This window comes from Corvus hawaiiensis, chromosome 6, assembly GCF_020740725.1.
Source record: "Corvus hawaiiensis isolate bCorHaw1 chromosome 6, bCorHaw1.pri.cur, whole genome shotgun sequence".
NCBI lineage: Eukaryota > Metazoa > Chordata > Aves > Passeriformes > Corvidae > Corvus > Corvus hawaiiensis.
In genome coordinates this window covers 32,055,478-32,068,636 of record NC_063218.1, presented here as the reverse complement: position 1 = coordinate 32,068,636, position 13,159 = coordinate 32,055,478, and the positions used below count along the sequence as shown (strand labels likewise).

The 13,159-nt window shown below is 45.3% G+C and overlaps 1 protein-coding gene across 1 annotated transcript; it reads right to left on the bottom strand.

The window, feature by feature from the left end:
• Positions 1-559: 559 nt before the first annotated feature.
• GREM1 (gremlin 1, DAN family BMP antagonist) lies at positions 560-11,207 on the bottom strand. The gene is made up of 2 exons (XM_048305690.1): positions 10,885-11,207; positions 560-4,258 (listed from the first exon to the last, which is right to left on the bottom strand). Exon 2 carries the CDS (start codon positions 4,255-4,257, stop codon positions 3,703-3,705), a length of 555 nt encoding a protein of 184 aa, XP_048161647.1. The 5' UTR covers position 4,258; positions 10,885-11,207; the 3' UTR covers positions 560-3,702.
• Positions 11,208-13,159: the final 1,952 nt, after the last annotated feature.

The window sequence follows — 13,159 nt, the reverse complement described above, 5'->3', positions numbered from 1 at the left end:
CTCCTCTGTCCCTATTTGCAGCTTGTAATGTGGTGTATTGTAAAGGTGTTCCTTACTCTTTTTTTCTAGAACTAGCTAGACATGAAACTGAGATAGGCAGGCAGGCAGGCCAACTCCAACTTTAACTCTACAACAATTCAAGGCTGATTTATATTTTGAACTGTCACTATATGGTTTACGAGGGGAAAAGTGTGAGCAAAGATTGAGATTTTCCTTCTATAAATTGTGGAAGGGTGAGGAGGAAGTGACAGATCTCATTTAAAAACCTTATTGAAGTAGCCGTGTTGAATGATGGTGCCATTGCTTGTCTCTCTGTCTTATTGTCATAATGTAAAGCCTTTTATAATTAGAAGAAACCACAGAAGTCAGTATAAAGTACAACAGATCCAGAAAGAGCTGGAAACTTAAGGAAGAAAAAAAAGAAAACCAAACAAAACAAAACAAAACAAAAAAAAAAAAAAAAACCACCAACCACACACAAAAAAAAAACCCACCAAAAAACCCAAAAAAAAACCCAAAAAAAAACCCCAAAAAAACCAAAAAGCCAAACAACAATAGACACAGGCTGGAGAAGATATTTTATTTATTTGTTACTAGTAGTTAAAATGACGTACAAAATGCTGGGAAGAAAAAACTCCAATTCTATTCAGTTACAAAATAATTAAAACTTCATTTTAAACCAAGTTTTGCTTTGTGAGACCGAGCATGAAAATACTGCAGCCTTAGGTTATATAGTCCATTGTTTTTAGAATAAAGCAGACATTTAAATACATATTGTGGTTGATATTAAATATCTCATATAATTGTAAGTTAGCAGAACTTTCTTACTCTCAGGCAATAACTAGCAATTCATAGAGGTTCTTTGTGTAAAATTTACATGGGTGAGGAGGGGATCTGCCTCAAGGGGAGTTCCATCATGATCTATGCACAGGCAGTTTTAGAACATAAAGATCTGGAATACTTTTATCAGTTTTACTTGAGAATTCTAGCCAAAACTTAAAGGAGTCAGTAATGTTTGAAGCTTTGCTTAACAGCTAAGGGTTTAGGGACATAGCAGTCACTGTCAAAGAAAATGGGAATTCCGCTGTCAACTTTACATGAAGAAAAAATCATTCATAAGGTGTTCCCATTTATTGAACACAAACCCAAGCTAGTATAAAATTTAGTCCAGCAATGACTGAGGTTGACCCTTTCCTATTGGAAAAAATTTTAAAAGTAATTTAAAGGAAAACATTCCCTGCCTATTATCAGTGAAAGAGAATTTGTATTAATAAAAACATTAAATATCCATATCTTTCTGTTTAACTATTCACATTCCACATAGTGGAAACCTACTTTCTATAATTCCAGATTTTAAAACTGGATTTTAAAATCCATGAAGAAATGTGTCAAACTGCTGAGTGAGAGTACACCGAATGAAATGCATTTTTAATAGTACCAATAAATGAGTTGCAATCAATTTTACAAACACAAACCTCACAGCAGTGGATTTTACAGAAAAACTAGATTAGTTGTAGAGATGCAGGATATCACCAATAAATGTGTGATGCACTATATAACCGGTGGGACAACTGATAAAATGAGGCCACATAGGATGCATCTGTTACATGCCACTCATCATATATCTTTCCCTTTGGGCACGTTACTAAGGGCAGAATTATCTTCCTCAACATTCTATGGCAAGAAATGATGTCAAAATAATCACCTTATGGCTGAGAGAAGCATCTGGTGTGAGAGAGAACAGTTACACTGATAGTGGATGCTAGAGAATATTGTTGCTGAGTGGGGAAACTGAGTCCTGCACTCTCAAAGACTCATCATACAGTAAGTGTGGACTTGACTCCCATTTCACTCGTATCGGTGATGTCGAGGTTGGCTTCAGGCCTGGTCCTGACTCTTGCACAGGAACATGCCTTTGCTTGACAGGACCGGCTCTCAAGGCCCCACAGGCACAGCACGGGCACGGACAGAGCACAGGCACAGGCACAGGCAGGGAGTTGTGCAGCACCTTGAAAGCTCTTCAGCACCCAGCTGGAAAGTGCCCTTGCAAGGGCAGAACCCAGGATACCCTCAGGCTTCCCATCGAGTGTTTGGGAAAGCAAGGGCAACATGCATGGATGGGCTGCCTCTCTGGTCACATCTCATTAAACTAACTTCTTTTGTTGGACCTTCTCTGCTCTTGCCAAACTTTACAGCCCTGATCAAGTTTAAACTCCTAATCCTGAAGGAAAGAAACAATAAGATAACCTCACAGGTGAGAGTCATTGAGCTGTCGGAAGTAGTGTGTCCCCTTTTATGTTTTTTTCCCCCCCAAATGAGAGGGGCAGCCAGCCCAAAGTTTTCAGGAAATCCTCTTTACTTACTCCAAATCCAGTTTAAATACAAGTCTGTGGTAAAAGATACAAAAAGAGGATCATTGCTGGCAGAGTTCTGCATCTCTGTTTCAACAAACGGCGTGCCTGTGGCAAAGCTAAAATAACAATAACAATGCAATGTTTACTAGTCATGAATGTCATGTCTTTTGTCTCTTGTGTGGTTATTGCATTTGCAGTCACATGATGCTTGTTTTAATTTTTGCTCTGCTCTTTATGTACTAAATTACTGCCATTCTGTACTTGATCTTGGTTAGCAACATTTTTGTGCTGTGGTTATGTATCTGTGTGAAAAAGAGGAGTCTGGATACACACAATGAAGTAGGCATACTCATTGCATGTATGTATAGATACCACTGCCTAAAAGATACTGCATATACATATATATGTAGATACGAAGAATAAATGATACCAGAAATAGAAGACATCAAATGGATCTAGTGGCCTAAGAATGGGTTTTGTTTTGTTCAGAGAGCCATTAGAATTCAGAAGTATATTTATAGCCTTGTATATAGTTTCTTTTTAATTTATGTAATATATGACTAGGTATATAAATTAAAGCAAAACGTAAATAGAAGACAATATCTCTTCCTCTGCGTCTTCCTATTTATGTATCTTTCCTTTTTCTACTCCCTTTTGTACTCTCCCTGTCTACTTGCTTTGACCTTTTGCTTTTTAAGTTGCTGTAGATCTGTTTCCCATCCACCTATATTGACTTTTCAGCACTCCCACATCCCCCCATTGTTCTCCAGACACGGCTTTTGGATTACAGCTATTTTTTTGAAGAAGCGTGTTAGAAACTCTTGACACAGCTTCTATTTTCAGTGATGGCTTTGCTACACTTTAAATTGCTCTTTCTCTATTTCTTATATAAGAATAGATTCATGCTTTGACATATATTGTCCTCTCACTTTGATGTTTCACATAATACAGTAAAAGCAAATAGCACAAAGGTGAACATTCGCAAAAGCCACAGCCCCACTTTCCCAGCAAGCGGCAAAAATGTGAATATACACTAGGAAACCTAATTCATGCTGTGGGTAATTAAGGGTTTTTTAATGTCTCATACCCCTGTTACTTTTTTTTTTTCAGTGAACATTCATGTATTTGCTCATCCATATCTATTTTCTCCCTTATGCACACACACAAGTGTGTGCCCTTTCCTAACATGAATTTTTTCCTTCTTTTTAGGGGGTTTTGCTTATTTTAGGTAATTCACTAGGTCCCTTTCAGTTTTGCCCAGCCTTGAAGGTAGGCTAGTTCATACCACTCACTCTCGTGCTGGCAGTGATTGTGTACAGTCAGAGTGCAATTGCTACTTTTTCTCAGTTTAGTCCAAGTCAATAGATATACACCGGCATTCCTTAACTCGGGTGATTCTTTTCTTCTTTCTTGGGGGCTGAAGCTCGGGGCAATTGAGTGTAACAGTCATGGTGGTGAATTTCTTGGGCTTGCAGAAGGAACAAGACTGGAAGGAGCCTTCTTCTTTACGGACATGTCTGGGGATGTAGAAGGAATTGCACTGGCCATAGCAGAACCTGTTGATAATGGTACGACTGTTGCAGCCTTCTTCGTGGATAGTTTGTTTGAGGGGTTGGGTTTTACACCAATCCCGCTTTAGGTACTTGCGCTCAGTGATGTGCAGTGCCTCCTGACTAGACTCCAGCACCTCTTCAGCAGGCATCGAGGTGCCTTTTCCTCGCTCTCGATGCCTGGAGCCTGACTGCTGCTGTGTCTGCATTTGCTCTGAATCATTGGGCTGATCCTTGACAGGAGGAGGGATAGCACCTTGAGATCCACGATTCCTCTTTCTCCCTTCAGTTGTCGGTAGCATAAATCCCATCAGAAGAAACAAGGCACCGATGGCATATAGTGTGCGGACCATCCTGTATGAAGGAAGTTTAGGAAATAAAGCACAATTGTGGATTTCAGATATCAACAGAAGACAGGTATGCAGTAAATTTTCAATTCTATAAAAGAAATGTGTGCACACACACACTTATAAAAAATAAGCATTCAGGCCTGTACCAACTGAAAAGCTGTTCCCAAATTACCAAGTGATAAAAGCTTTCAAATAGAGTTATTGAAAGTCAGAGGCTAAAATAAGCCAAGACAGAATTTTGTTTGTGTATCCTCCATCTTTTTCCAGCTCTTTTCTCCATGTGCATTACCTTAGTTCTCAATCCCTTCTTATAGCTTACTGACATATAGGAAGATTGCTCCTGGCTTACAATGGTGGAAGAACAAATTTTACATTACACATGGATCCATTTGTATGACACAGCTATCTACAATACCAGAGGGCTAAAGTCTTTGTCTCAGCAGACACTGTCTAGATTTTTGTTCCTTAATCGCACTGAGAAACTTTATACAGCTTCTTGTATAATGTACATCCAGTATATAATGTATATGCTGTTTACACCTGTTGCCTGTTTTACAGCTTCCCAAGCTCTGTCACACTGCACCTCTAAAGGGGTCCAATACATTTGAGTGTAATGATGCTTAAGATGAGAGATGTGCAACAAGTCAGGCAACTAACATAAAAAAATATTTAGGTACAGGTTAAAAGAGATGCATCTATCATTACAAACTATGTTTTCTTGCACATTATTCTGAATCCTTGATAGAGGTAATGCAGATGAAATCACAGTGCTAAGAATTTTTCAGATCCCTAAATTTTATTCATTTTACACAGAATGATGTTGTAGGAGGACAGCAGAATTTTGTATATGACATTAAATATCATAGACCTTGTGCACACAAAAAAAGACCACTTCAGGAAGTGCATTTAAGTGGAGTCCTTAAAAACTGTATGGCTGCTCCAAACCTAATTATTGCGTAGGAAAAGCCTTTCTTTCCTCCCTTATTCTACCATTTCTGCTGCCTCCCAAATCTCTGAGTTCTTGAGGCTATTCAGTCAGCTCAAACCACCAACCAGCACGGAAGAAACTCATCAGCATCACACTTCCCTGTTCCAGAAGTACCGTGGTCTCTGAGTTTTTTCCGAAAGGAGCTATGTAGTAGCACGACAGACAGATGAGGGAATAAGTCTCTGAGGGACCCTCCCCATGGGAGCTTGGAAGATGGCACCAGAAATGAACAACTCCTTGCAAAAAAAACCCTGTAAAACACTAAAATTATGAAGAAGCACAGGCATTAAAAAGGGAAAGGACTGTGAAAAACAATGCTGAGGAACTCAAGTGTTTTCTACCTGCTTGGAGTGCTGCAGTTGTATCCCTTATTTGACTTGCTTTATCAGTATGGAAAAAATTAGTGTTTGAATTGAAGAGTCCTGCTTGTGTTATTACCCGAGAAACATGTGAAACCAAGGGCACTGTCCTGGACAGCTTTATCCGCTCTGCCTGAGACCACACAACTAGGCAGGAAAGCAGCCAAATGCCAGTGCTGTGAGGGCCACCTAGAGACTCAGAAGAGGCTCAGGGTAAGTACCATTTGCTATAAAACATAACTGCAAATTTCTCAGTTATTAGGTCTTTTCAGCCACATGGAGAAAATAAGTGTTAGGCTGTTCAAACAGCCTTTCTCATCAAATGGATTGGGAGAGGAATTCCTGAAGTAGAAAAGTGTCATAGGGGGTTCCACTATATTCAAGGAGTTGCTTGTGGACCTAATACTTTTAGTGTTTGTCAACCAAGTGTTAGAGCACCTAGAATTCCTGATATATCATTCAGCATTCATTTCAGTAATTTATGCTTGTGTACCAGCATGTCCTATGTTTGGCAGAAGCTTCATGCTTCAAGGAAGGGGTGTAAGAATGACACTATTGCTGACTCCAACAGAAAATTTGGAAGGGCTGCTGATAGTATCTAAATGAAATATGGTATGGAACACACAATTTTAATAACCATAAGGCTTTGACATAGAAAAAAATGAGTTGGGAATTCCAATTAAAGAATAATGCAGCATAATTTCAAGTGTCAGCCTGGTCTTCACATTTGCTGGTTTTTCCTCATCTCTATTACAACCTGAATGTTATCTAAACATGTTTCATTTTAATTTAAATTTTGTCTTAAAAGTAAGTTTTAAAAGAATTATAAACTATTGCTTATTTCCTCAAGAGATCAGAATGATTTCTTTCAAAACTATTCCTATTTCTCTGGCGACTGTCTAGTCACCAGTATTTTAATATGCACTTTATTTACTCAACATGGTGCCAGAGTCTTAAAAGAAAAAAAAAAGTAATTGCATGAAGTTGAAAATAAATTGCTAGGTTGTAAGCAGTGCCAGAAAACTTCAGGTGTTTATTTTATTTAGTGTCCCACAACTTGGATGAGGTTCCACCAACATGAATATTCCTAGACTACTTTTATTTTTAAAACTGATTACATCCACATTGTTTTCTTTTTTTTTCCCCCTATAGATGTGTAATTGATGACACAGCAAGGTCTAGTCCTATGAAAATGAGGTGTACTTTGGCATGGGAATTTGGGGGAAATTTCATGGTAATATTTACTATTGTAAGGTCTGTGTCCCAGACTCATGCAACTTTATTAAGCACATGCTTATCCGTAACGAAATGCAAGCATGTGCTTCAATGTAATCCTAAACTGGGAGAAAGGCAATTTTTCACTGGGTCGGTTTCCAGCCTTAAAGGTGGAAGCTACATTACATGCTCATAAAAGAAATTGTAACTCAAATGAAAATTAGCCACTCAGCAGAAACATTTGTTATGGTCACCTCGAAAACACACATCTAAAAGTAAAAGTAATCCAATCATTTAGGGATAAATACAGGTTAAATACAGAAGGGGCTGTGTGGACTTCAAGATCCCCACAGAGCAGCTAAGCAGGATCCTTTTTTAATAATAACTGTTTAAACATTTATTTAAAAATTAAGATTTTAATTTTTTACATGCAAAATACAAAGGAAAATGAGGTGGTATGCCTCAGGAAGGAAAGCAATGAAATGCACTGTGCGCACCTCGTACCACCTCTGGTGCCAGGGCAATGCATCTGCTTACAAAAGAAGATGACACCTTTGCTTACATTAGGAGGTGAATTGGTTCATCTATCTATGAGTTAGCAGTTGTCAATGTTTCCTTAACAGGGTTTTTTATTACTGAAAGAAGTAGAACACAGAAGAGAACAGTAGAATTAACTAAAATCAGTGTTACCACATCCAAAGTTTTACTGAAGAGAAATCTCTCCTGAAATAAATGCTTTTTCTCCTCATTACAGTCATAATTCTGCAGAAGTAATAGCTCTGGAGCTGTGAGGATCAGGCTCTACAAACTTGTATTCCACATTTCTGAAAAATTTTCATTTTTTGATTAACTGGCTCTTACATTGGTGTAACCAGAAATCCCTTCGAAAATTCATTTGAGAATCCTTTGAACAAACAGATTACCATAACCAAAATGATCAATTCCCTCTTATTTCATTCAGATCCAGAGAGATACAACAGAATTAATATTTACTTTTTAAAATAACACGATATTCCAAAACGCTATTCTTTCCATATTTCACTGCTGAGTTCCACTTTTCATCATCTGTAAGCTCTTAGTCCTAAAGCCAAAAGAAGTTTTATTGCTGACTTCAAACAGGAGCAGAATTGGGCCCTAACATTCATATCACTTTACATGTGGTTTATCTAGACCCTGAGATCTCATCATCTAAGAAATTAAGGACATTAAGAAATTTGTGGATTAGTACTAGCAACTATTGAGAGAGAAATATAAATGCTTTCAGGTTTACTATTTCATACAATTAAGCTGTATTTTTTTCGTTTATACATTTTCTGCTATGAATTAAGGATCTCCACATGTCAGTTCATAGACAGAATTTCCCTGTGAGTTCACAGGCAGAGTCAGAATGTTACTACTGACATTTTTAGCACAAGCAACCACTTGTTTAAAAGATCTGGATGGAAACCTGGTTGAAATATACAGCAAAATTGTCACAGGCCTGTAACTTCATCTGTAAACCACTTTTACTAGGAAAATATTATGATGAGCCATGGACTCCTGTCCTTCACAGAAAACAAGAAAAATAATCTAAACTAGAACTAAAAAAAAAAAAACCCAACTATTATCTGGTGGACTTCAAATACAAGCCAAAAAAAGACACAAAACACAATCCCTTTGACTGCTGCGAGAATAGAAGTGGTTTATGTCCCCAAAGATCAGAATAATTTTATGCCTCACATATTACATCTGAATTACAAAAACACTCTTATGTAATGTTTTCATAGTTCATAGATCTGTATTTTTAAATATTAAAGAAAAGCATGGTAATGACAGTTCCCAGAGAACTGTATTTTTTTTTCTGAAATCAAGACAGCAAAACTAACATCTGTGTTTCATGGAATTTGGATACATTTACATTTCAGAAAATTTCTTCTTGAGAGTCATAGGGATGGGGGTTTTGAGACATACAATGAGTGTACGCAGCAATTTTAAAACAAACAAACCCTTGAAACCTTGATAATTTCCCGTTTAAGAAAGTATTTTTCTGCAGGACATCCTATGGGATTCCAAGGAAGCTGAACATCATGGTGGGCATGGCTGGTACCAAACCCGAGTTTGCCTTGCTTGAAGACACCCACGCAGCCTGACAGCTCCCAGCTTCCCAGCGCGAAACTCCCGTCAGACACATTTGTTCACGGAGCCCTAAAACAACCGGAACAGCTTTGCTCCTCTCTCTGCACTGTCGTGCGTGCTGAAAAGGAGAGAGTCCTCAGCAGAAGCTACGCACTTCTGGGTAGCATTGCCGAGAGAACAACATAAATGTTTTAGCATAGCTTGGCCCTGAATGCTAAAGAAGAGCAGAGACCTACGGGCATTGGTGCCTTTTGTCACTTACACACAGACCCAGCGCACGCTCGTTGGTTATTCCCGGGCTTGCGGGGCGCAGAGAGGAGCGGGGCAGGAGCAAAGCGCTTCTACAGCTCACGGGCCACCGGGATGGGCTTAGAGATAGCCGAGGTTGGGGGGCCACTGGCACTGCACCCAGAAGTCGCCGCTCACAAAACGCGTGACTAAACCCCGCGTCCTGTCAGCAGCAGGGAGAGCCAAAGGCACGCTGGTGCCTCAGAGCCCCCATCTATGCAAAAGGAGGCTTCCCCAGCGCTGCATCTCAGCCGTGATGACCGAAACGGGCTTCGCTTGCCATTCTTTCAGCGAGAGGAGCCACGAGTGGGACACCAGGAGCGAGGCTGCAGCTGCTGGCCGGGGAGGGACGTTATGGGTCAGCACAGCGGGTCGAAGACTGTACACCTTCCCAGCCCCGCACGGCCGCCGGGCAGGAGGGCCCCGCCGCGCCGCCCAAGCCGACGAGGTAAAACGGGGCTGTGGCTGAGCGCAGCCTGGCTGTGCCGCGGGGATCGCCGGCGGCCGTAGGGGCGGAGAGGCCGCAGGCTTGGTCTGGCTTGGCATGGGCCGGGAGCGACTGGGCCCGGCTTCCCGGGGGCGCGGACGCTCCTCGCAGCGGCTGGCGGCACCGACCGGCTCTTCCCACGGGGCACGGCCGCCGTCCAGGTTAACCCCACGAACTCTCTGAAGTGACTGCCAAGCCCCCGGGGGATCGTATTGAAACGGACGGGGCAAGCAAGCAGGCGCCTCCAGGAGGGAAAAGCCCTACGCCAAGTCGCGCCGCTGGCCCCGGGCCGAGAGGAGCGCGGCCCGCCCGCGCCCGCGGAGCCGCACGGGCCGGCGCGCTGCAGGGAGGTCACCGCGGCCGGGCCGAGGGGCCTGTCAGCGCGGGTAAGGGAGCGGTGGCCGATGGAAGCCCGGAGCCGTCGGCTCGACAGAACTACCGCGGCTCCGAGTCAGGTGGGCGGGCCGGGCGGAGAGGCGGTGGAGGTCGCCGAGCGCAGCGGTGGAGCCGCTTTCCGTCCGGTCCGGTCCCGCCCGAGGCGGCGCGGTGAGGGACGCGCGGCGCTGCCCAAGGGACCCTGCCCCGCTGGCACACACCGAGTCTCCCGGGCGGCATGCACCCCGCCCCGGGAGCTCCTGGGGTACCAGGAGCACGATCCTCCGAGAGGCGGGCCAGGACAGAGCCGGGGGCTGAGCGGCCTCGTAGAGGGCAGCTCGGCGGGACGGGACAGGACGGGATGAGATGGGATGGGGCTGGCACCTGGGGATCTGCCCCCGCCCCGCTCCGTGCAGAGGCCGGGCCGGGATTTTTCCGTGTCTCGGGTGGGCGCCGAATCCAATTTGTCGGGAGTGATGCTGTAGGCGGAGATGAGAGGCAGAGCTAACGGGGCTTTTGCAGTCCCCGTGCTTGTCAGGGGAAAGAGATGTTAACGGCGCCCTAATCCCCAGCACTGCGGCGGCAAAGTCGGCGCGCCTCACTCCCGCTGACGGGAGGGACGCCCCGGAGTTTTGCTAGACACCGGTGAACGGCTCCTTCCCTTGCCCCTCCCTGAAGGTAGGATAGAGAGCTTAAAATTTTGCCTCCCACAGAGACTGGCCGAACTCCGCAGCTGGCGGACCCGTTTGTGCCCCCGCTGTGAGTGCGCGCAGCGCGGTGCGTCCCGGCGCGTCCCGGCTCACCTGCGCGGCGGCGGCTCCTCGGCGGGGCTCGGCTCGGTGGCGGTGGCGGTGGCTCCTCGGCGGGCCCTGGGGCTCTTCGGGGCTCTGCCCGGCGGGTCACTCGGTGCAGAGGGTGGCGTAGGAGTCCGGAGTTGCCCGGGAGTCCATAGAGAGAGAGTCTCGGATCCTGCCTATAAATTGCAGCAGCGCCGGGCTGTCTCCCATTTAAATGTCTGCCAGCTGAGATCTGCTCTCCAAGCCCCTCCAGATCATTGGACAAGCGCCTCCAAAGCGCGTGTTATCCGCCCCTTTTAACACTTCCATAAACTTCCACCAGGGAAAGCTTTCAGTCATCCAGATAAACACTCGACTACTTTCCTGTCTTCAGAGAATCGGTGCTAAAGGTCACCACCCCAAGGAATTGTTCCTGGAATGCACAGAAAATTCACATTTTCCATCCCCATTAAAGTATGACAGTTAAGAAGAATTAAATCCTACCCCCTCCCACCGCCTCCGCCGCCCTTCCTTGCAGGCTGGGCGCTTCCCTGCCCGTGAGCCGGCCGGGTGAGTGGGCCCGCTGCGAGGAGCCCCTGACCGGCCTGCCTTGGCCGGGAGGAAGGCAGCCACCTTTGCGGCCCTCCCTCTTACAAATTGACTTTCTGCAGTATGCTGAGAGTTTCGCAGCTTTGGAAAAAAACCTCTGTGGTAATATCTGTGTGCCGAGGGCGTTAAAAACGTGGCTCCCGATCCGCAGCCCCGCGCTCACAGGCTCACGGCTCTGTATCAGTGAGGGTTTGTTTGGGGAGTTGTCTTTTTTTTTTTTTTTTGTCTGTCCCGCAAGAGGCGAGACATCTCGGGTGTCCCGTCACTAGGTTTCTCGGTGGGCGGCGGGCTCCTCCAGCCTCCCGCGAGGGGCAGGGACGGCGAAGGAGCGGCGCGTCCCGCCGAGGCTGAGCGCAGAGCGGGCCGGAGCCGCCCGACCGTCGGGGCGGCCGCAGGGCAGCGCAACGCCGAGCAGGAGCGGGCCGAGCCAGCCCCCGCGGAGACCCAGGGGTCGCTCGCAAATAGGCAGAAAGCGGCGGGGGCTGAGCGTTTTGCGGACCGAGCCCTTCCCAGCAGTGGCCAGGAACATCTCCGTGCGCTGCAGCTGCCCGAAGCGTACCCTGAATCTGCAGACAGCGTCGGGCTGGGGGCATCGAGGGGGAGAGTCCTGGGTGGGTAGAAGGACCCCACAGCTCCGCAAAGAAGCCTGCACTTCTTCCAGTGCTACCGGCCGCCCCGTCCTCCAAGCGCGCCAGTGCCGCCGCTCGTCCCTTGCGGACTTCATACCAGGGAGGCACGAAGTGCTACCCGGAGTCATTACGGGCAGGAGCAGCCTCTTAACCACGGGCTGACTTTTGGGCTTGCTAATTAAACGGAGGCGTTTGTCAGTTGCCACTTCCTGCTGCGAGCGTCACCCAGCAGAAAGTAAAGCTGAGGAAAGCTCTGCCAGGGACACGAGCGCTGTAGGTGGTACCGATGGGTCTGTGCTCTCCTTGATGCTGGGCACAAGTTACTGCCCGTGAATCAAACCAGCCCTGCTCCTCGGTCACCGGCAGTCAGCGCCCACCTTGGACCTCAGACAGGCCCGGATCTCACCTGACAAAGAGGTAGTTTTGTTGTCCCTGGTTTTGCAGATGGGGAAGACAAATTAAAATGGAAGTATTTGCTACATTAGGGATGCCAGAGCTAGGCAAGATGCCAAGTTTCTGACTTTTCACAGTACTTAGCAGTGGCCTGCTCTTTGCTACGACCAAAGCATGGCTTCACTTAGTGCCTGAGTGCTTAGCAAGGTAGTGAATTAGGCCCATTACAATAATTCACACACGTTTAGCGACAGCTTGTTAAAAAAACAATCACTTCAGTCACAGGGCAAGTGGCCGTAGTGCAGTGGTAGGTGGCAGCATGAGAGAGAAAATGAATTGGTCTGCGGGAGCCACTGAAATTCTGAAACAATTATTGGGGAAGGATTACTGGCAAAGAATTACAGAATATGACATCTAGATGGGTAGAAGGAGAGGCCTAGGGAATTTTTAGGATTTTCTGGTTTTTTACTCATAAAAGTGCTATTATTTTTATTTTATTTTATGAGTTTTTAACTAATTGGGGTCCTTCCTTCGTGAATCCAAAGAAGAGGTCACAATTCCCACCTCTCAGTATGTTGACAGACTTTATGCTCCTTTCCATTTTCTTCTCTTAAGCAGTTGTATTGATATGGAAGGGTCTGTTCACGCCTCTTCTGCTCTGTCTCTCTCAG

Coding starts and splice junctions, on each gene's coding strand:
- GREM1 (XM_048305690.1), bottom strand. CDS start 4,257: ATGGTCCGCACACTATATGCCATCGGTGCCTTGTTTCTTCTGATGGGA.